General features: G+C 40.6%; 2 protein-coding genes and 1 non-coding gene across 7 annotated transcripts in view; 1 reads left to right on the top strand and 2 right to left on the bottom strand.

Annotated features, from left to right (window-relative positions):
- The window catches only part of Naa35 (N-alpha-acetyltransferase 35, NatC auxiliary subunit), a 136,543-nt gene extending 115,255 nt beyond the window's left edge, over positions 1-21,288 (bottom strand). Inside the window, exons 1-2 of one of the 5 annotated variants that reach the window (XM_045131360.1) lie at positions 21,052-21,288; positions 20,268-20,396 (exon numbers count right to left, since the gene is read on the bottom strand). In XM_045131360.1, the coding sequence (XP_044987295.1) occupies positions 20,268-20,391 (124 nt within the window). In that variant the 5' untranslated portion in view covers positions 20,392-20,396; positions 21,052-21,288. Of the gene's footprint in view, positions 1-20,267; positions 20,397-20,685; positions 20,798-21,051 lie in introns of those variants that run through there. The other 4 variants (XM_045131361.1, XM_045131363.1, XM_004667013.2 and 1 more) reach the window with 4 other exon arrangements.
- Positions 11,242-11,348, bottom strand: LOC123453813. The gene has a single exon (XR_006632991.1). It is a non-coding gene; the product is annotated as a U6 spliceosomal RNA (small nuclear RNA).
- On the top strand, positions 12,694-13,038 carry LOC101605645 (non-histone chromosomal protein HMG-17-like). The gene has a single exon (XM_045131365.1). It carries the CDS (start codon positions 12,694-12,696, stop codon positions 12,964-12,966), a length of 273 nt encoding a protein of 90 aa, XP_044987300.1. The 3' UTR covers positions 12,967-13,038.
- Positions 21,289-24,054: the final 2,766 nt, after the last annotated feature.

Raw genomic sequence — 24,054 nt, 5'->3', positions numbered from 1 at the left:
TTTCTTCAACCAGTACCCTCATGCCACTGTCACCAAACCTTATAGTGGTTACAAATGAAGTACCTAACTCTTTTACAGCTAACTCTGGGACAGCTGTCAAAATAGCAGTTACTAAAGCTAACTTAAACATAAATTCAAGAGAAGACAATCCAAGAGAATGCACATAACACTGGGGACAAAGGGAAAACTCTAAAACCTGAAAGGCACATATGTCCCAACAGATGCACAAAACACAGCAAAGGAACACAAGAACAATGAGATGCCTTCCACTGCAACACCCCACAGGTTGACAACCTCTCAATACTGGATAACAGGGAGTGAGATAGCTAAAGCACCAGAAAGATTTCAGAGTTCTACTTTTAAAAGAGATCAATAATGGCTCAGTGCTTAAAGCACTTGCTTGCAAAGTCTGACAGCCTGGATTTGGTTCCCAAGTATCCAGCCAAGGAACTAACTCATTCATTCATTCATTCTCTTTGTTTCACACTCAAATAAATATTCAAAAAACAAAATTAAAAGGATCAATGACCAAATAAAGGACACATAGGATGGCAGGGAGAAGACTGGGGCGGGGGGTGGGGAGGAGAAGGAAAGCAAAAAACAAAATTTACTGAAAATACAATAATAAAACCTAATCATTTGCCTGCTGATAAAAATAAAAAGTTTAAAATAATTAAAATTGAAGGAGTGCCAGGTGTGGTGGTGCATGCCTTTAATTCCAGCACTCGGGAGGCAGAGGTAGGAGGCTCACCATGAGTTCAAGGCCACTCTGAGACTACATAGTGAATTCCAGGTCAGCCTGAGCTAGAGTGAAACCCTACCTCAACCTCCCCCCCAAAAAAGAGCGAGAAATATTTTAAGACAAGGGGCTGGGGAAGATGGCTCAATGGATATAAGTGCTGCTGTGCAAGTGTGAGGACCTGAGTTCAGATCTCCAGAACCTACATAAAAAGCCAGACACAGTAGTGTGCATCTCTAGATGGGAGGCAGAGACAGGAGAATCCTGGAACCTCTCAGGCCAGCTAGCCTTGTGAACAAAGCAGTAAACAAACAGAACCTGGCTTAAACAAGGTGGAAGGTGGGCTGGAGAGATGGCTTAGCGGTTAAGCGCTTGCCTGTGAAGCCTAAGGACCCTGGTTCGAGGCTCGGTTCCCCAGGTCCCACGTTAGCCAGATGCACAAGGGGGCGCACGCGTCTGGAGTTCGTTTGCAGAGGCTGGAAGCCCTGGCGCGCCCATTCTCTCTCTCCCTCTATCTGTCTTTCTCTCTGTGTCTGTCACTCTCAAATAAATAAATAAATAAAATTTAAAAAAAAAAAAAAAAACAAGGTGGAAGGTGATAACTGACACCCAAAGTTGTCCTCTGACCCACACATGCATGGTGTGACATGTGCATAATTATACACACATATACACACACACGATAGGAAAAAAGACAAATATTTCAAAACAAACAGTAAATGCAATTCATGACAAGTTAGCTAGTACTGCAGAAAATACTTAAAGGAACACCGTACCTAGAGGGAGAAAAAAGCTTCAATCATGAGGACACAGGAAACAATACATTTCATGAGAGGGACTCCCATGGCAGAGTAGTTACGTCCAACACAGCACACCAGCAAGCCTTCAAAAGCACAAGGAAAGGAAGAAAGAACCACCTAAAATCCAGCACAAGCACCAACCAAACCCCTGGTGGCAGCAAAGCCTGTCAGTAACAGCCTGGAGTGGAGAGTAGTCTCATCTCACCAATCTATACTGACTAGACTTACACAAAGCCACTTGTCTGTTGTCTCAAGGAAACTCACATAACTAGGGAAGACATCCAAAAACACAAGAGTCCAGGAATAGAAATCAACCTGCCAGAAAATGGGAGCCATAACAAACTATCATAGTACTTCTCTGGATAATGTATATAATGTAGATGTAGCAGACAGATTCGGGTTCACTGAGATGAACTTTCAGACCAGGCACAATTATGGAGAAAGGGATTTATTGAAGCTTACAGATCCAGGGAAAGTTCCATAATGGCAGAAGAAACTGGCCTGCCTTCACAGGTCCAAGGTGGGGGGGGGGGGGAGTACAAGCCTAAAGGTCAAAAGCTACACAGCACACTTCAGGAACTCCAGCTAGGCACACTTTGCATATCTTTAGATTGAAATCTGAAACCCACCTCCACAACTTAAGATCCACCCAGTGACATTGCCTCCAGCCAAGTAACCAGCAGATACAAACTACAAACAAACAACTGAATATATAGGGGGCCATTTATTCTATTCAAACCACCACAGTAGACTTCAAACCAAAACTAGTCAAAAGTCAAAAAGGCCACTACAATAAAAGAAACACTCATCCACAGTATAGAACTATTGTAAATATTTACACACCAAATCTTTTGGCTGTAAACTTTGTTAAAAGCAAAAACACTAAAAGTCATCAAAGACCAGCCATAGTTAACACAGTAATAGTGGAAGACTTCAATATCCTACTCTAAGTAGGTCTTCCAAACTAAAATCAGCAGAGAGGGCTGGAGAGATGGCTTAGCAATTAAGTGCTTGCCTGTGAAGCCTAAGGACCTTGGTTCTAGGCTCAATTCCCCAGGACCCACATTAGCCAGATGCACAAGGGGGCGCACGCATCTGGAGTTCGTTTGCAGTGGCTGGAGGCCCTGGGGCACCCATTCCCTCTCTCTTTCTCTCTCTTTTGCGTTCGCTTGCTCTCTCTCTCAAATAAATAAAAATTAAAAACTTAAAATTAGCAGAGAAATTCCAGAACTAAATTATACCATCAATCAAATGTATTTAATAGACATTTATAGAATATTCCACCCAACAAATAGTTCTTGGTGGTATATGGAATAAATTGATCACATTATAGGCCACAAAATAAGCATTTAACAAATACAAAAAAAAAAAAAAAAAACCTGAGATTTTTTTTTCCCCCCCTGGTTTATCCTCCCTTGCCAGCTTGGCTGGGAGGGGAGGAATTCTTCTTGGCTTGGGAAGCTTTCCTGATTTTTTTTCCTCCCACTTCCAACTATACCTTAATAAATCCTCCATAACTTAAAAAAAAAATTGAAATTTCCTACATCCTATCAGAATAAAATTAATGGAATAAAATGAGAAATCACAGTAAGACTAATCTCAGAAACACACAAGCACCTGATGCCTGAAAAGTGCACTGTTGAATAAACAGTAGGTCAATTGTTATGAGCATGTAAGGACCAGCATATGGTCCAGGGCCAGTTTAGGATAAACAAGTTTGTTGTGAGAGTAAAAATGCAAAGTCAAACCTTGTAAGCAAAACTAAGACTAAGCTGTGTGCGGTGACATAGTAGAGATTAGCAGGTGTGTGTGTGGAACTCTAGATAAGTAGTGGAAGGTATAAAAACGTCAGCTGCTCAGCAACCTTTGGCTCAGTCTTCCCGACACTATGACTGACTGAAAGGTTACTCAGCAGTCCGGACCGAGACCTCCACGAGATGCATCACCGATCCAAATTCATCTGCCCGACACGCTGTCCGAACAATCAAGACTCGGCTTGAAACACCGCGAACCGAGAAAACACCGCGAACCGAGAAAACACCGCGAACCGAGAGAAAAAGTCGAAGCACGGACCCCGCGTTGCCAGGTCGTAAAGCGTCAGAGATGTCGCAACCCAAGTCTCGCGTTACCAGGTCGTAAAGCGTCAGAGACGTCGCAACTCAAGTCTTGCGTTATCAGGTCGTATACATGTTAGACTCGTTAGAAATATTCTTGTGTTAGTAGTGATGAATATGATTTGGTTATATATTATATTAGCTATAATATTACTTGTGATAGTTTGGACTTGCTTGTGTGTGACTTTCATCCCAGTAAACTCCTTTGCAAGTATACCAGTGTCTCCGTATCACTGACCTTCGTGGGTGGAATCCTCTCAACCAGTCATCTTTGAGAGTGCTCGGGACAGTCAATGAAGAAATGAGGGAGGAAATTTTAAAATTCTTAGCATCAAATGAAAATAAGAGTACATCCTACCAGAACCTCTGGGATATAGCCAGGGTATTTCTAGTGCTCATACTAACTTTGAGAGATCTCAAATAACTCATCAATGTATAAGACTTTACAAAAACAAAAAGCCAATCCCAAATGCAGCTGATGACAAGAAAAAATAAATATGACAGAAACTAATAAAAGAGACTAAAAGAACAATAAGTTAAATCAATCAAAGATGGTACTCTTGCTTGCAAAGCCTGATGCTCCAAAGTTCAATTCCCCAGTACCCAACATAAAGCCAGATACACAAAGTGGTGAATTCATCTGGAGTTCATTTGCAGCGGCAGGAGGCCCTGGAATGCCACACTCACCCCATGTCCTCTCAAATATAATAAAAATATATAAAACAAAAAAAAGTAAACGATTAATAAGATTGACAAACCCCAGCCTACACTAACCAAAGAGAAAGACCCAAATTAATAAAATTTGCGATGAAAAGAGAAATGTTACAACAAACTGCAATAAAAACCAGAATAACATTAGGGAATACACCAAAACTTATATTCCGTAACACTGGAAAGTCTAGAAAACAATAGATAAACTTCTAAAAGTCTACCCACATAAAGAAAAAAAGCACATGACCAGACAGATTCACTGCTGAATTCTACCAAGCTTTTAAGATCTGACATCAACATTTCTTAAACTGTTCAATGAAATAAAGGGAAGGAGCACTATTAAACTCAGTATATGAAGCCACTATTGTCTTGACACCAAAACTAGATAAAAATACAAAAAGAAAGAAAGAAAGAAAACTACAGATCAATTTCTCTGATGAACATAAATGCAAAAACAAAAAAACAAAAAAACCCAACTATCAGCTAAATACTAAGCACAACCAAGTGAGGGGCTTTTTTGTTTGTTTGAAGCAGGGTCATACTATAGCCCAGGCTGGCCTCAAACTCAGCAACCCTCCTACCTCAGGCTCTCTAGTACTGGGATTAGAGGTGTGAACCACCATGCTTAGCACCAACTTTTTGTTTTGTCCCGGGGATACAAAGTTGTATTAACATACACAAATCAATAAATGTGATACACCATATTAATATCCTTAACAATAGAAATCACACGATCGGACTGCAGAGATGGCTTAAGAGGTTAAGGCGCTTGCCTGCAAAGCCTAAGGACCAATGTTTGACTCTCCAGATACCACATAGGTGGCACAAATATCTGGAGTTCGATTGCAGTGGCTGAGACCCTAGTGCACCACACTTCTCTCTCTCTCCCTCTGTCTCTCTAAAAAAAGAAAAAGAAAAAAGAAATCTCACGGTCATCACAATAGATGCCAAAAGGCAAGACAAAGTCCAATATTATTTCCTGATGAAAATTCCGAAAAAAAATAGGAATAGTCAGAACATACTTCAAAATGTAATAAAGGCTATATATATGTAACAAACCTATAGCCAATACTATACTGACTAGGGAATAAATGAGAGCATTTCCTCATCTAGAACAAGACAGGTGTCTAAGCCTCTCTCTACTCTTATTCAATATAGTGTTCAAAGTCTTTGCTAAAGCAGAAAGACAAGAGACAAATATAAAGGGATGCAAACAAATAAGAAAGTAAGAAGTCAAATTACCCCTATTTGCAAATGACATAGTCTACTCTTAAACTACTAAGGAGGCTAAGAGGATGGTTCAGTAAATAGAGCATTTGTTGCACAAACATAGTATCTGAATCCCAGCACCCAAGTCAAAAGTCGGACTCTGAAAAGTGTTCATAATCCCAGCTACACCTTTAGGTAAGAAGAGAAGTGGAGACAGAAGAATCTGCTGGAAGGATGCGGGCTAGCAATGAATGTGAGACCCTGCCTCAAAGGAAGTGGAGTCGACGTCCGAAACCCAAAAGTTGTCCTCTGACCTACACACACAGAATCATACATGTGAACAACACCTCACACCTGAGCATAAACATACACAACCACACAACACATGCACACCCCCTAGAATACTTTTAGATCTAATATTTTCAGTAAAGTTATAAAATAAACACAAAATGAACTTACTAACTGGGTGTGGTGGCACACGCCTTTAATCCCAGCACTTGGGAGGCAGAGGTACATAGACCACTGTTTTTATTTTTGTTTTTCAAGGTAGGGTCTCACTCTAGCCCAGGCTGACCTGAAGTTCACTATGTAGTCTCAGGGTGGCCTCGAACTCAGTGATCCTCCTACCTCTGCCTCCCGAGTGCTGGGATTAAAGGCGATTAAAGGCGTGCACCACCATGCCCAGCTTTGTTTGTTTGTTTTTTGGTTATTTTTTTGTTTGATAGACCACTGTTAAATGTAAGGCCACTCTGAGACTACATAGTAAATTCCAGGTCAGCCTGGACTAGGCCCACTACCTCAAAAAAACAGAAGAAAAAGAAAAAAGAAAAAAGGAAAGAACTTGGAAAGATCAGTGGCTTTTGAATATACCAATAATGAACTTCCTTAGGGAAAAAAAAAAAGTCCCATTCACAATAGCTTAAACAAATAAATAAAATTTCTAGGAATTTAACTAACCAAGAAGGTAAAAAGACCTCTATAATAAAAACTTTTAAGACCCTGAGAAAGGTCACTTAAGACAAAAGATGTCAGACTTTCCCTAGTGATGGTTCAGTGGTTAAGGCGCTTGTTTGCAAAGCCTGACAGCCAGGGTTCATAGTACACACATACAGCCATATGGACAAAGTGGTACATGCATCCGGAGTCTGTTTGCATAGGAAGAGGCCCTGGTGTACCCATTCTCTCCCTCCCCATCTCAAATACTTTCCTTAACAATGGATTGACAAAATTAAGAATAAAGAAGTGCAAAAAGTAGACACCAAAAAGAAAAAAGCATATGTGTGTGTATATACACACACACACATACATACATAAATATATATATATACACACACACACTGCTAATTACCATATGGGCTAAGAACACAGTTCACAAAATAAGAAACACAAATGACCAATAAGTACTTTAAAGTGTTCAACATCCCAAGCCACCAAGAAATGCAAATTAAAACCGCTTTGAGATACCATCTTACCACCGTCAGGATGTATCTTGTTATCACCAAGAAAACTGACAACAAATGTTGACAAGGATGTGGGGAAACAGGATCTCTTATTTACTATTGATGGGAATGCAAACTAGTATGGCCATTATGAAAATCAGTATGAAGGTAACTCAAAGAATACAACTGCCATACAACCCAGCTGTACCATTCTGGACATATATATAGCCTAAAGACTACATACACATAGAGATACCTGTGCAACCATGTTTACTGCTGCTCAATTTACTACAGCCGAGAATTAGAATCAAGTCTAGAAGATCACTGACAGCTGAACGGATAATGAAAATGTGATGCATACGTATGATGGAATTCTACTAAGCAGTACAGAAAATGAAGTTATTCAATTTGCAGGAAAACAGATGGACCAGGAAAGAATTAGATTAACTGAAGGGACCCAAATTCAGAAAGACCAAAAGGCACATTGTCTCTGATATGCAGGCTTTAGCTTGTATGTATACAGGGTAAAATGTGTGTAAAACCTATAAAGGCAAAATGATAACCAAAGCAAAGAGATGAGCTACAGCAGGAGGAGGATACTGCAGGGGGGGGGGGCTGTATTGGGTATAGGAGAGGTAGAAGAGTCAACTAAAACATAATGTATTTGAAAATAATAATCAATAATACCTATATTTCTATATGCAAACTTAAATAGTACCCAAATACCACAGGAAATATATGTAAGAATTGAAACTTGGGATTGCATGAAATAACACAATTCTACACAGCAAAGGAAACCATCAGCAGAGTGAACAAAACCTACAAAATGGAAGTCTTTACCAGCTATTCTTCACACAGGGGGTTAATATTTATAATATATAAAGAGCTGAAAAAAATTAAACACCAGAAAAGCAAAACTTGCCACTAATAACAGGGTCAATGAACTAAACAGATAGTTCTCAAAAAAGGAAACAAAAATACCCAATAAATGTTTTTGTAAGTATTCAGTATACTTAGCCATCAAGGAAATGCAAATAAAAATTACTTTGAGAGTTTAATTCATTCCAGAGGGAATTTCTATCATCAAGAAAACAAATTTCAACAAATGCCAGTGAGGATAAGGGCAAAGAAGAATGCTTATTATTGCCTATAGGAGAGTAAACTGGTGCAATAATAACAGAAATCTGTGAAGAAGGGTTTCTCAAAGATGATAAATAAATAAAACACCTAAAAATATAACTACCATATGACCTAGTTATATTTTGTACATATCCAAAGGACTCTATAAAACCACAATGACACTTACACATCCATGTAAACTGCTGTTTTATTTACAACAGTAAGAAAATGGGATCAGCCAAGATGTCCATCACAGATGAATGGATAATGAAAATGTGGTACACTTATACAACAGAACTTTATTCAGCCATAAAGTAAACTGACATTATGAAATTTACAAGAAAATGGATAGCGTTGGTAAATATTAACTAGGGTAACTGAGACTACAAAGACAAATACCTTATGTTTTCTCTCATTTGCAGATCCTAGTTTCTAAATTTTTTTTTGGTGTTGTTGCTACTGTTGTAGTTTGTTTTGTTTTGAAATATGCCCCAGCCAGTGGGGAGTTGAACAAGGACCCGAGCAGAAGCTAACCTGAGTGAAAAAAGGCTAACAGACACAAGAAGGAGACCATGCTAGGTGTTTGTCAAGGCCTCGAGATTTTATTTTTTCCACATAGGTTTATATAGAGTTGTAGCGGGAAAGGGATGTGGTCAGGACAAGGAGTTGTAGGGGGAAGGGGACGTAGTTAGGGCAAAGATCACAGAATTACTGGTTAAACCGCAATGCCTTTGTTTCTTCGTCAGGTACTGGCAGGCATACGATCCCATTGTTTATGGTAGTTGAATATTAGGTGAGGAATAAGAAACTTAACTTGCTATATGGCAGTCTTTGTTTCTGGTAGTTGCATATTAGGTGAGGAAGTAGAAAATTAACTTGCTATATGGTGGTTTCTGTAAACATGGCCGAGGTGTGGTTCATAGCTCCCAACAGAAGTAGGGTTTCATTCTATTCCAGGCTGACCTGAAATTCGCTCTGTATTCTCAGGGTAGCCTCAAACTTATGGCAATCCTCCTACCTCTGCCTCCCAAGTGCTGGGATTAAAGGGGTGCGCCACCACTCCCGGTTCCAGTTTCTAATTTTTCTATGTATGTTTTGTAGGAGTCACTGTGGAAAGAGGTCATGAAACTAGAAAAGGACTAATGACGAGGGAACAAGAAGCTTGAGGGAGGGAGGGAGTGAAAAGGATAATAGAACATATGTAACACATATGTTCACGACAGTACAGAGACTACTAGGGATGGAGCAATAGCATGAGGAAGAGGGCAGGGACATAGGAGAAAGGGAGGGTTTCAACCAAAAATTAAGTATATATGAAAATATCGACTTCTGTTTAAGATGGTGGCGCAGGTACGACGCCAAAGCAGCCTGGAGGGAAAAAAGACCAAAAAAACTCAACAAAATACACACTTTGACTAAAAAGTGAGGTGTATAGGAAATTGAAGCAGCAGCTGAGAAGTAGAAGAGATCCAGAGCATCCAGAACCCACACAGGCCGGCAAAAGCGGCCCCAGGACCACTGGCAACCGCGGGGGCAACGGGGCGCACCAGAGAGCCACCAGGCTCGAATCCAGCTGCAGGAAAAGCCAGGTGCGGGGAGCTTCCACTCACACCTGCACTCTCCGCAACTCAGGAAACGTGAAGGGAGAGTGGCAGTGAGCAACGGAAGGTAGAAGAACACATGAAGCAGAGAGAGAAAAACCGAGCAGCTGCGGCTCCCTCCCCTCCACCACCGCCTGAGTCCGGCTCCAGAGAAAAGAGCAGTGGTCCCGGGACTCAGCCACGCCAACTTGGACCGCAGGAAAAGCCAGTGCCCAGCTCAGGAATCAGAACACCAGCCCAACGACCCAGGCAGCAACTTGACTGAGACCAAAATCATCCAAGGTAACTGGGAATGCACCAGGGAAGGGTCTCACTTGGTCACAAGCTGACTTGGATCCCTCAACAGACCAGAAATCTTAACCTCTATGTTGATAGAGGATCTGGCTGTTATAATAACTACTCTGGCATACATACTTGGGGCTGTTTTGGATTGAATGGGTACAGTGTTTAGTTATATTTTAGAATCTACCTGTATTTTATACCACTCAGCCTACTTGAATACTCCCATAGCAGGGAAACTCAATCCCTAGGAGCACCTTTGTAGATACTCTGAGAGTCTTAAGAGCCACACCTAACACCTTAAGCTCCTACCCTGAAAATATATAACATCAAGTCAATTGATACAGCTAAGAATACCCAGCTAGCTAGAAAATCCAAGCATTAACTTAATCCAAGACGCAAAAATATATACATTATAACACAAGAAACACTACAAGGCAAGACGACATAAATCCACCTAAAAGTATTAATGCATCAGAAAAGACTTCCAGTGAGAACGAGTTAGAGGAAATGCCTGAGAAAGATTTCAAAAGAGTGACTGTAAATATGTTCAAAGAAGTCAGAGAACAAATCAAAGGAGTCAAAGAGGAACTTAAAGAGGAAATCAAAGGAATCAAAGAAGATGCAGGACACCAATTTCATGAAATAAAGAAGGCAATACAAGACATAAATAAGGAAATAGAAATAATAAAGAAAAAAACAGTCAGAATTACCAGCAATGAAGAATACAGTTAATGAAATAACAAACTCTGTAGAAAATCTCACCAGTAGAATTGATGAAGGAAAGGGCAGAATATCTAAGCTAGAAGACCCGGTGGCAGATCTAATACAGTCCAACAAAGAGAAAGACAAACTTATAGAAAAGTATGAGTAGGAATTTCAAGATATTCGGGACACTATGAAAAGATCAAATATAAGAATTCAGGGCATAGTAGAAGGAGAAGAATTCCACTCCAAAGGCATATTAGGCATCTTCAACAAAATCACAGAAGAAAATTTCCCCCAAATTGGGAAAGAGGTGCCAATGCAGATACAGGAAGCCTTTAGAACCCCAGCCAGACAAAACCTGGAAAGAACCTCTCCTCGCCATATTATAATCAAACTTCCAAACACACACACCAAAGAAAAAATAGTGAAAGCAGTTACAGAGAAAAATCAAGTTACCTACAAAAGCAAGCCCATCAGGATTACAGCAGACTATTCAACACAAACTTTTTTTTTCCTTTTTTTTTAAATATGGAACGCTTCACGAATTTGCGTGTCATTCTTGCGCAGGGGCCATGCTAATCTTCTCTGTATCGTTCCAATTTTAGTATATGTGCTGCCGAAGCGAGCACTCAACACAAACTTTTAAAGCCAGAAGGGCTTGGAGTGATATATTCCAAGTTCTGAAAGATAACAACTGTCAACCAAGGTTACTTTATCCTGCAAAGTTATCCATTCAAATAGACAGAGAAATAAGGACATTCCATGACAAAAGCAGGCTAAAGGAGTATTTGAAGACAAAACCAGCTGTACAGAAAATACTTGACAGAATCCTCCATGCTGAAAAAAACAAAAAGCACACATATAAGGAACCTAGAAAAAACAAGCAATACTCAAATACTAGTTAACACAAAAGAGCACAGGTAGAACCGTAATCACAAAAAAAAAAAAAAAAAGGCAAACATAAATACACACCTTTTAATATCTCTTAATATCAATGGCGTCAATGCCCCCAACGAAAAGACATAGGTTTGCAGACTGGGTTAAAAAGCAGGATCCTACAATTTTTTGTCTCCAAGAAACTCACCTTTCTACAAAGGACAGACATTATCTTAGGGTGAAAGGTTGGAAAATGGTGTTTCAAGCAAATGGGCCTAGAAAACAAGCAGGGGTTGCTATCCTAGTATCTGACAAGGTAGACTTTAGTCCAACGTTAGTCAAGAAAGATAAGGAAGGTCACGTTATATTGATTAAGGGCACACTCCAACAGGAGGACATTACAATCCTAAACATATATGCACCTAACATGGGTGCTCTCAAATTCATCAAGCAAACACTATTAGAACTAAGGTCACAGATAACACCAAACACAGTGGTGGTGGGTGACTTTAACACCCCACTCTCATCAATTGACATGTCATCCCGGGAAAAAATAAACAGAGAGGCATCTGCACTAAATGAAGTCATAGAAGGAATGGACCTAACAGATACATACAGGATATTTCATCCAAAGGCTGCAGAATATACATTCTTTTCCGCAGCACATGGAACATTCTCTAAAATAGACCATATATTAGGACACAAAGCAAATTTTACAAATTCAGGAGAATTGAAATAATTCCTTGCATTCTATCTGACCACAATGGAATTAAACTACAACTCAGTAGCAAGAAATGCTATAGAGCATACACAAAATCATGGAAACTAAACAATACACTACTAAATGATGAATGGGTCAATGAAGAAATCAAGAAGGAAATCAAAAAATTTATAGAGTCAAACGATAATGAGAACACAACATATCAAAATCTCTGGGACACAATGAAGGCAGTTCTAAGAGGTAAATTTATAGCCTTAAGTGCCTATAATAAGAAATTAGAGGAGCAGTGTGAAGAAGAAGCGAGGACGACCCCCGGACCGACCAAAGCGCATCCCCACGTTCAGCGCCTACATCCCGCCACCCCCCTCGCTGCTGCCATGCCCAAAAGAAAGGCTGAAGGAGATGCTAAAGGAGATAAAGCCAAGGTGAAGGACGAACCACAGAGAAGATCTGCAAGGTTATCTGCTAAAGCTGCTCCCCCAAAGCCAGCGCCCAAGCCTAAAAAGACCCCTGCAAAGACGGGAGAGAAGGTACCCAGAAGGAAAAAGGGAAAAGCTGACAATAGCAATGAGGGAAATAACCCTGAAGAAAATGGAGATGCCAAAACAGACCAGGCACAGAAAGCCGAAGGTGCCGGAGATGCCAAGTGAACTGTGTGCATTTTTGATAAATGTGTACTTCTGGTGACTGTACAGTTTGAAATACTATTTTTTATCAAGTTTTATAAAAATGCAGAATTTTGTTTTACTATTTTTTTTTAAAGCTATGTTGTTAACACACAGCACACTTCATTGTTTTGGGGGAAGGGGGTGAAACAAGTGTCACTAACAGAAGGTCTCCCAAGCTGCAGTGATGGGAAAACATCTTTCCCTGCTAGTTTTGAAAGATTCCCCTTGGCTCTGGGGAGGAGGGATTCCCTTGTGTTGACACAAATGCCTCATGGCATGAGAAAACTCAAGAGTCCATTTTTATGTTCTGCCCTCCACCATCAGCATAGACTTAACTCCCTTAAAACCAGAGACCTGTTGGGACCTGACCCCTTCACACTGGTTCTGTCAGTGTGTCAGATGACCTGGACTTTGCATTGACATCACTGAGATGATGGTGTTCCTCTCAAGATCTGTGGTACCTTTCCTAAAAGATTGTGGATTTTTCAGATTAATAATCCTTCCATTTTCATTTCATTTCCTAAAAGTCAGGGTCAGCTTCTGAAAAGTTGTTAAAACAACATGCTCAATGTGAAATGTCAACCCTCACTCTAAACTTCCCTGTTCGAGCATCACATGAAGACTTCATTGGATTTTATAGTGGCTTTCTGATTTTGGTAGTCCATATAAGAAGGGAGTTTGAAAATTCTTGTATACTGTTACTGAATGTCTGCCCATGTCCTGCCTGAAATACCGTAATTGTTTATGAAAAGTATCTTTAATAAAGCTGGATACAGTTTGACTTGGATAAAAAAAATAAAAAGAAAAGAAATTAGAAAGGTCACAAGTAAACGACCTAATGCTTCACCTTAAAGCCTTGGAAAAAGAAGAACAAGGCAAACCATAAATCAGTATGCGGGAAGAAATAATAAAGATTAGGGCAGAAATTAATGAAATAGAAACAAAAAAAAAATCTAAAGAATTAATGAAACAAAGAGTTGGTTCTTTGAAAGGATAAGCAAGATTGATAAACCCTTAGGAAATCTGACCAAAAGAAAGAGAGAAGAGACACAAATTAATAAAATCAGAGATGAACAAGGTAACATCACAACAGATTCCAGAGAAATTCAAAAAATCATAGGGACATACTATAAAAGCATATACTCCACAAAGTATGAAAATCTGAAAGAAATGGATGATTTCCTTGATCTATATGACCTGCCTAAATTAAATCAAAATGAGGTTAATCACTTAAATAGACTTATAACAAAATTGGTGATCTGAACAGTTATCAATAATCTCCCAACTAAAAAAAGCCCAGGCCCAGATGGATTCACTGCTGAATTTTACCAGACCTTTAAGGAAGAACTAACACCATTGCTTTTTTTTTAAAATTTTTATTTATTTGAGAGCTACAGACACAGAGAGAAAGAAAGATAGAGGGAGAGAGAGAGAATGGGCGCGCCAGGGCCTCCAGCCACTGCAAACAACTCCAGATGCATGCGCCCCCTTGTGCATCTGGCTAACGTGGGACCTGGGGAACCGAGCCTCGAACCGGGGTACTTAGGCTTCACAGGCAAGCGCTTAACCGCTAAGCCATCTCTCCAGCCCACACCATTACTTCTTAAACTTTTCCAGGAAATAGAAAACGAAGGAATCCTACCAAACTCCTTCTATGAGGCCAGCATCACCCTGATACCAAAACCAGGCAAAGATAGAACAAAAAAAAGAAAATTACAGACCAATCTCCCTCATGAACATAGATGTAAAAATTATCAACAAGATATTGGCAAACAGAATACAAGAGTATATCAGAAAGATCATTCACCCTGACCAAGTAGGCTTTATCCCAGAGATGCAGGGATGGTTCAATATACACAAATCAATAAATGTAATGCATTATATAAATGGGTTGAAGGACAAAAATCACATGATCATCTCATTAGACGCAGAGAAAGCATTTGACAAAACCCAACATCCCTTCATGATAAAAGTCCTACAGAGACTGGGAATAGAAGGAACATATCTCAATATAATAAAAGCTATTTATGACAAGCCTACAGCCAACATATTACTAAATGGGGAAAAACTGGAAGCTTTTCACTAAAATCAGGAACAAGACAAGGGTGTCCACCATCCCCACTCTTATTTAATATAGTTCTGGAAGTCTTAGCCATAGCAATAAGGCAAGAGACACACATAAAAGGGAGACAAATTGGAAAGGAAGAGATCAAGTTATCATTATTTGCAGATGACATGATTCTATACATAAAGGACCCTAAAAACTCTACTAGCAAACTGTTAGAGCTGATCAAAACCTACAGCCATGTAGCAGGATACAAAATAAATACACAGAAATCAGTGGCCTTCATATATGCTAACAACACACACACAGAGGATGAAATCAGAGAATCACTCCCATTCACAATTGCATCAAAGAAAATAAAGTACATTGGAATAAACCTAACCAAGGAAGTAAAGAATCTCTACAATGAGAACTTTAAAACACTCAAGCGAGAAATTGCAGAATACACTAGAAAGTGGAGAACCATCCCTTGTTCCTGGATTGGAAGAATCAATTGTGAAAATGGCAATCTTACCAAAATCAATCTACAAACTTAATATAATCCCTATCAAAATTCCAAAGGCTTTCTTCAGGGAAATAGAAAAACAATCCAAAAATTCATTTGGAATCACAAAAAACCTGGAATATCTAAAATAATACTGAGCAACAAAAATAAGGTGGGAAGTATCACCATACATGCCTTTAACCTATACTACAGAGCCGTAGTAACAAAAACAGCGTGGTACTGGCACAAAAACAGACATATAGATCAGTGGAACAGAATTGAGGACCCAAATGTAAGCCCAAGTAGCTATAGCCACCTGATATTCAATAAAAATGCCAAAAATACTCATTGGAGAAAAGACAGTCTCTTCAGCAAATAGTGTTGGGAAAACTGGATATATATCCGCAGAAGGATGAAAATAGATTCTTCTCTCTCGCCATGCACAAGAATTAAGTCCAAATGGACTAAAGACCTTAACATCAGACCTGAAACCCTGAAACTGCTAGAGGAAAAAGTCAGGGAAACCCTTCAACATATTGGTCTTGGCAAAGACTTTCTGAATACAACCCCAATTGCTCAGGCAATAAAACCTCAGATTAATCACTGGCACCTCATGAAATTACAAACATTTTGCACTGCAAAGGACACAGTGAAAAAAGCAAAGAGGCATCCTACAGAATGGGAAAAAATCTTCACCAGCTATATATCTGATAGAGGATTAATATCTAGGATATACAAAGAACTCAAAAAGTTAAATAATAAGGAATCAAACAAGCCAATCAAAAAATGGGCTATGGAGCTAAATAGAGCATTCTCAAAGGAAGGAACATGAATGGCATATAAGCATCTAAAAAAATGTTCTACGTCTCTAGTCATCAGGGAAATGGAGATTAAAACTACACTGAGATTCCATCTCACTCCTGTCTGATTGGCCACCATCATGAAAACAAACGATCATAAATGTTGGTGGGGATGTGGAAAAAGAGGAACCCTTCTACACTGCTGGTAGGAATACAATCTGGTCCAGCCATTGTGGAAATCAGTGTGGAGGTTCCTTAAACAGCTACAGATTGATTTACCATATGACCCAGCTATAGCACTCCTAGGCATATATTCGAAGGACTAACCTCATATCCTTAGAAGTATGTGCTCAACCATGTTTATTGCTGCTCAATTTATAATAGCTGGGAAATGGAACCAGCCTAGATGTCCCTCAACTGATGAGTGGATAATGAAGATGTGGCACATTTATACAATGGAGTTCTACTCAGTGGTAAAGAAAAATGAAGTTATGAAATTTGCAGAAAAATGGATGGACCTGGAAAGGATTATACTAAGTGAGGTAACCCAGGCCCAGAAAGCCAAGCGCCACATGTTCTCCCTCATATGTGGATCCCAGCTACAGATGATTGGGCTTCTGCGTGAGAATGAAAAAACTCAGTAGCAGAGGCCAGTAAGTTAAAAATGAGACATAAAGGGAAGAGAAAGGAAGGGAGGAGGGTACTTAATAGGTTGATATTGTATATATGTAAGTACAGTGATACTGATGGGGAGGTAATATGATGGAGAATGTTATTTCAAAGGGGAAAGTGGGTGGGTGGGAGGGAGGGAATTACCATGGGATTTTTTTTATAATCATGGAAAATGCTAAGAAAAATTTTTTTAAAAAAAGAAAATGTCATGAAGAAATATGTTACTTTGGTGGGTTTTTTGTTTATTTTGGTTTTTTTTTTTTTTTTTTTTTGAGATAGGGTCTCACTCTAGTCCAGGTTGACCTGAAACTCACTATGTAGTCTCAGGGTGGCTTCCAACTCATAGTGATCCACCTATCTCTGTCTCCCAAGTGCTGGGCATGCGCCACCACATCCGACTCAAAATTGTTACATGTATTCTAAATTAAAAAAATTTTTAAGCCAGGTGTGCATGATGATGCACACCTTTAATCTCAGCACTCAGGAGGTAGAGATAGGAGGATCTCTTAAGACATTTGAGGCCAGCCTGAGACACTACACAGTGACTGGTCTAGAGGGAGGTCCTACCTCAAAAAGACCAAAATAATAATAAAATTTTAGATATATTTTAAAAATAATAAACACTGAGGAAAATGCATGTCTACTTTACACTCAAAAGTCTTAGACAGGGCTGGAGAGATGGCTTAGCGGTTAAGCGCTTGCCTGTGAAGCCTAAGGACCCCGGTTCAAGGCTCGGTCCCCAGGTCCCACGTTAGCCAGATGCACAAGGGGGTGCACGCGTCTGGAGTTCGTTTGCAGAGGCTGGAAGCCCTGGCGCGCCCATTCTCTCTCTCTCTCCCTCTATCTGTCTTTCTCTCTGTGTCTGTTGCTCTCAAATAAATAAATAAAAAATTAAAAAAAAAAAAGTCTTAGACATCTTACTACCCATAAAACAAACTTAAACCTAGCAAAATACAAAACCCTCCCATGAAAATTGTTCTGTAGCCAGCAGAATTATTCACCGTTTCTGAAACCTAAACTCACTGAACTTGGATCAACTGGTTTATCTCAATCTGGGATAATTTCCTCTTTTCCCTTATAGAAATGTGGGCCACTCCCAACTTTCCCATTTAGGTTCATAATGACAACCATAAGATACAGATCACTTAAAATCAGCATACAAGGAACCACTTCCTCAAGGTTTTTTAATACAAAAACTATGTGGTATCACTTCTCTCTGTTGGACAGACAACTCCCAGACCAGTGTCCTTTCTATTCAATCACTAAGGCATAGTTTAAAGTGGACATGTAGTTGAAATTGAACAATTCCCTATCATGTTAATACTCGGATCCCTTCCTAACTGAAGCTGCTCCAAGTTTTTTGTTTTGTTTTGTTTCTTACTCCTCTCCTTTTAAGTATTACTTACACATATTTCACTAGTATCAGAAGACCTAACTTTCTTGGGAAAATAGAGGCCATCAGGAATGAGTTCCTTCATCACCTCTGACTAGCTGCTCATTCCTGTATCTTCAACATCCTAACCTGTTTTTTCCTATCCTGGTGTGTTCCTACCCTTTTTTCCAAAGATAATTTCTTTATTGAAGTCTTAACCCCATCCTCTCTTGGAAGTTCAAGCTCTCAAGTCTATTATTTGTTCCCTTCTCTTATCTTTTGTCTTCCCCAACCTACAAACATGCTCATTTCTCTATATATTTCTGAACATTTATTGCTGGGGTTGAGAGAAGTTGTTTGTTGGGAGTGGAACTTCCTATTTCCCAGGCTGGTCTTAACTCCTGTGATCGTCCTGCCTCAGATTCCAAAGTATGTGTCACCATGCCACCTATACCCACTTACTCAACTTACTATGCACCAGCACAACTTTGTGTGCCAGGGTTTTATAGATGACCCCTGCCTTCTCCAAATGTATATTTCAGTGGGTAAGGCACACAATAAACAAAGAATAATTAATATTATGGTTTCTGTGCTGGAAAGATTGCTTAGTGGTTAGAGAACCTGCCTGAGAAGCCTAAGGACCAAGGTTCGATTCCCAGTACCCAAGTAAGCCAGATGCACAAATGGCGCATATGTCTGCAATTCATTTGCAGTGGCTGGAGGCCCTCCTGTGCCTCTTCCTCCCTCCCCCCCCATATAGGCAAAATAAATATTTAAAAACTTAGGGTTTCTGACAAAGATAAGCACTCTTAAGAAAATAAAACATGGTGATTTAAGTGATGCAAAACAAGAATGAGGAGAAGAATCTACTCAAAATTGTCTTGAGGTCCTCATGGGAAAGGTACCAACATGTAAACACATGAAGTGAGACACTTATGTCAAGGCCTGGTGCAAAACAATGTAAAACAGAGAAAACAAACATGCAAAAAGCCCCTGGCGAGGCACGTTTGTGTGCTTAATGAGGTAAGGACCCTATGACTTAAACAGATGAAGCAATGGTACAAAAATAAAGTCTAGGGCTGGACATGGTGCTGCACGCCTTCAATCCCAACACTTGGGAGGCACAGGCAAGAGGATCACTGTGAGTTTGAGGCCACTTTGAGGCTAGAGTGAATTCCAGGTCAGTCTGGGCTTGAGTGAGACCCTACCTTGAAAAAACAAAAAAGTAAAAATTAAAATTAAAGTCTGAATGGTAGGCAGAACCAGCTTTTATAAAACCACAGGGGGAAGAAGCCTAAATTTTATTCTATATCCAATAGGATGCTACCTATTGGAAATAAGAGAGTAATAGAATATAAAATATAACTCTTTTTCTACCCTCTGAAATGCAAGTTATTTTGCTCAATGCAACCAGTTTTACCAGTTAGAAATTGTCATGTACTCTCTAACCTGTCAGAATTTAATAGACAAAAAGTGGCTTAATATCTACATTTAATGTTCTCGGAGCTCGAGAAGCTAATGTTCTACCAAAGTTATACTACCCTTTATATAAAAGTTAAAATTAAATAGGAGAGAAAACTGTATTCAACAAATTTGAGTCCAGCATGGTATCTCCTGCTTGTGATCCTAGAACTCAGGAGATACAGTCATGAGGATCAGGACTTGCAGGTCATCCTCTGCTACAGAATTCCAGGTCAACCTAGATTACATGAGACCCTGTCTCAAAAAAAAAAAAAAAAAAGCCAAAATCCCCACGAACTGGTAAATCACACTTACCTGTTGACTTATTTTCATTTATCAAGGTAAGTTTAGAAATTATAATAATGATTTTATTTTACCCTAGCACAGATTCTGAACTTGTAGCCCAAAAAATCAATTTTTCAAACTCACCTCGACAAGCTTCTTCAAAATCTTGGGTTATGTCTACCCAGTTTGTATTGTTTTTATCCATTTTTTCAGGGACACTAAGCTCCCATCCTGAATCGTCATCATCTACAGACGCTTTCATAACCATTATACCTGTAAAATTAACACTAGCATAAGAGAGAGTATAGTTTTAAGACAAGCATATTTGCAAAACTAAATACTGGGTAAAAGACTCTTTAAGAACTCTTCTGAATCTATGGATGTTACTGCAAAAACCTACCTCCATACAATTAAATCATACGTTAATTAACACTACTGTTGTCATGTACTAACAACAGACTTTCACCTGCCAGGACTCGGATTACTTTCCAACTAGTTAAGAAAACTCACAACCAACCCATGAGAAGAACCAACTCCAGAGATCTTAATTTTCAATACTGACCGTAACGATCCACTACAGAGTTCCCTCAGCTCAGAAGCCCACGGTATCTCTTCCTCTAGGCCGAGCTGGGTGGACCAGAACCCTCGGTGCAGGACCCAGACCCAAACCCAGCCTGGCCAGGGTCGATAGCTGCAAGCACGTCCACACAGGCCTACGAGGCCGGCCCGGAGCGGGACTCCGTCTAGGGAGACACCTTGCGACGTCCTCCCCCCCGCCCCGGGCGACGCTGCGCGACCCAGCCCCGGGCCCACAGGGCGCGGAAGACAGGACGCGTCTGTCGCCTCGCGTGAGGCTGTTGTCGCCCAGGAAATGCGGGCCTGGCCGGGCCTCGAAGAGCTGGGGGCATCCCGAGCTCTCGACTCCTACCTGACGCACAGCGAGGGGATCCAAGCCCTGGGTAAACTGGCGTCCCCAGGGTCCGTCACACGCGGGGGTGGGGGATATAGATCTGGAACACCCGAGTGAGGCGAGTCCCTACCTACTTCTTCCGTGGCCACCCGCGCCACCACGCACAACCTGGACCACGAAAATAGCGAAGCTACGCCACTACAGACCTCTACCTTCTCAGCACAGCCCCACCGGCCTCCCGCGCGCATGCGTACACCCGGCGCTCGCGGCCCCGCCCCCTCTCCCCTACTCCAGGCCACGCCCATCCCCTTACCCCCACTGCCTACCGGTCTAAGGCGGCCGTCTTCTCTTCTCGCGGGAATAGAACCAAAGTGAGACCGGAAGCCACGTTTCTTTCTCATCCTCAAGCCAAGTCCTAGTAGTGGGCGGGATGCGTAAAGGGGTGGAGCCTGGAGCCACAGAGCCCGCCTTCTGTGTAACAGCTTCCTAGTAGAGTCCTAGAGAGGTGAGTCAGGGGTGGAAAAAAATACTTGGAGCTTCCCAAGGGTCTTAAAGGCTGCCAATAGGAGTAAACAGCCTTTATAGTTTGTGACAGCTTCTTTGTGTCAGCGATGACACCGAATCTATAACGCCAAGCTGGCTTTTCTTCCAGACTCAGATGTTCTAGATTTTTCTTAAAATTTATTAATAAATGACCAGCTTTAAGCTGGGCGTGGTAGCGCAAGCCTTTAATCCCAGCACCCGGGAGGCAGAAGTAGGATTGCCATGAGTTCAAGGCCACCCTGAGATGACAGAGTTAATTCCAGGTCAGCCTGGACCAGAGTGAGACCCTACCTCGAAAAAAAAAAATGACCATTTATAACATAAAGTGGATACCTAGACTGACATGGATATGAAGCACATCTTGACCACTACTACATACCCATCAGAGTGGCCAGGTTTTAAAAGGCAGTGCCAAATGTTGGCAATATACACAGCAACCAGACTTCTCTTATGCAGTTGATGGGCATGCAAAACAGTACCCCATCCTGAAAACCTACCTTTCCATTCTTTTTTTCCATTTATTCATTTATTATTTACTTATTTGAGATAGAGTCTCACTCTAGAGTTAGTTTGCCTCAAACTCTCAGCCTCTCTCCCTCAGCCTTCCCAGTGAGGGTGCAAAAGACATGGGCCACCACACCTGGCATCTTTTCTTCTATGCTTCTCATATGATGCAAGGAGTACACTCCTAAATATTTACTTGGAAATGAAAATGTATCCACAGAAATGCTTGTACAATAGTAATGTTCATTGGCAGCGTTATTTATTTATTTTTGGTTTTTCAAGGTAGGGTCTCACTCTAGCTCAAGCTGATCTGGAATTCACTATGTAGCCTCAGGGTGGCCTCGAACTCGTGGTGATCCTCCTACCTCTGCCTGCCGCGTGCTGGGATTAAAGGCGTGTGCTACCACGCCCAGCTGGCAGGTTTATTTTTGATAATCGAAAACTGAAAATAAGCTGGGTGTGGTGGCGCACGCCTTTAATTTCAGCACTTGGGAGGCAGAGGTATGAAGACACTACCTCAAAAGCAAACAAATGAAAAACCCTGAAATAGCCCAAATGTCTATCAAGTGGTGGATGGATAAACAACTTGTGACGATTTGTACAATGCAATGCATGTTAATTATCAATAAGTAGGAATCAATGACTACTTGCCATACAACATGAATGAATCTCAACAAAGAGCAGAAGAAACCACACAAAAAAATTCCATTTATATAAAACTCCATAAAAGGCATCTCTTATTTATAGTGACAGAAAAGATTAACTTGAGCTGGAGAGATGGCTTAGCAGTTAAGTCACGTGACTACAAAGCCAAAAGACCCAGGTTCAACTCCCCAAGACCCATGTAAGCCAGATGCACAAGGTGGTACATGTGTCTGGAGTTGGTTTGCAGCAGCTAGAAGCCCTAACGTACCCATTCTCTCTCTGCCTTTTCTCTCTCTCTCCCTCTCTTTCTCAAATAAATAATTTTTTTAAAAAAGAAAAGATTAACTTGACTAGAACTTAGTGATTTGAGGAGATGTCTATAAGGAAAATCTCAATCAAACTAATTGTGTGTGATGAAGAAAAAAGAACGGTCCTAATGCATGGCAGGGAAGCAGTCTACAGCTGAGTTGCATTCTAAGGCCTCATGTTGATTTTATATTAAATATTTTAAAATATTTTTATATATTATCTACAAGGAGAGAGAGAATGCATATGTCAGGACCTCTAACCACTGCCACTCTGTGTATCTGACTTTACATGCATACTGGGGAATCAAACACAGGACATTAGGCTCTGCAAGCAAGTGCCTTAACTGCTGAGCCATCTTCCCTGCCTATGTTGACTTTTATTAATAAGACAGCTTTTTTAAAAGTGCATTTAAAGAGAAAAAGTTCATTTGAGAGAGAGAGAGAGAGAAAGCAGCAGAGAGAGAGAGAAAATGGGCACACCAAGGCCTCTAGCCACAACAAATAAACCCTAGACGCATGTGCCATATTGTGCATCTGGCTTACATGAGTACCAGAGAATCAAACCTGGGTCCTTAGGCTTTGCAGGGATGTATTAATCATGGTTCTCTAGAGGAACAGAACCAATAGAATGAATTGTATTAAAAAAGAACTTATTGGATTAGTTTACAACAATCTGACAATAGCAGATTACAGGCCTGACAGTCAAGGAACCTGGTAGCTCCTCAGTCCACGACAGCAGTCCCAATCTGGCATTGAAGGCCTGGAGGTATCCTGGAGAGATACCGCTCTTCATTCCACACTGGTCTTCAGACCACACTCAAAAGCAGCAAACAGCAAGCAGCAAGCAGCACTGGCAGCCAGGTAGGAGGGGAGGAGAATACCTTTCTTCCCAGAGCTTCTTTTGATATAAAGTCTCCCCTTTGAGAGGGGAAGGGCTCACCCTGAGGAAGGATTCCTCCTTAATGCTTCCCAGAAGCAACCTCAGAGATCCACTTACAAGGAGGAATGTCTGTGGATTCAT

The sequence above is a fragment of the Jaculus jaculus genome, chromosome 12 (genome assembly GCF_020740685.1).
Source record: "Jaculus jaculus isolate mJacJac1 chromosome 12, mJacJac1.mat.Y.cur, whole genome shotgun sequence".
NCBI classification, from domain to species: domain Eukaryota; kingdom Metazoa; phylum Chordata; class Mammalia; order Rodentia; family Dipodidae; genus Jaculus; species Jaculus jaculus.
Note: the sequence above shows the minus strand (reverse complement) of the source record. Positions and strands in the feature narration are given on the sequence as shown.

Bases quoted from the DNA above. Each gene is read 5' to 3' on its own strand.
- LOC101605645 (XM_045131365.1), top strand. From the start codon at position 12,694: ATGCCCAAAAGAAAGGCTGAAGGAGATGCTAAAGGAGATAAAGCCAAG.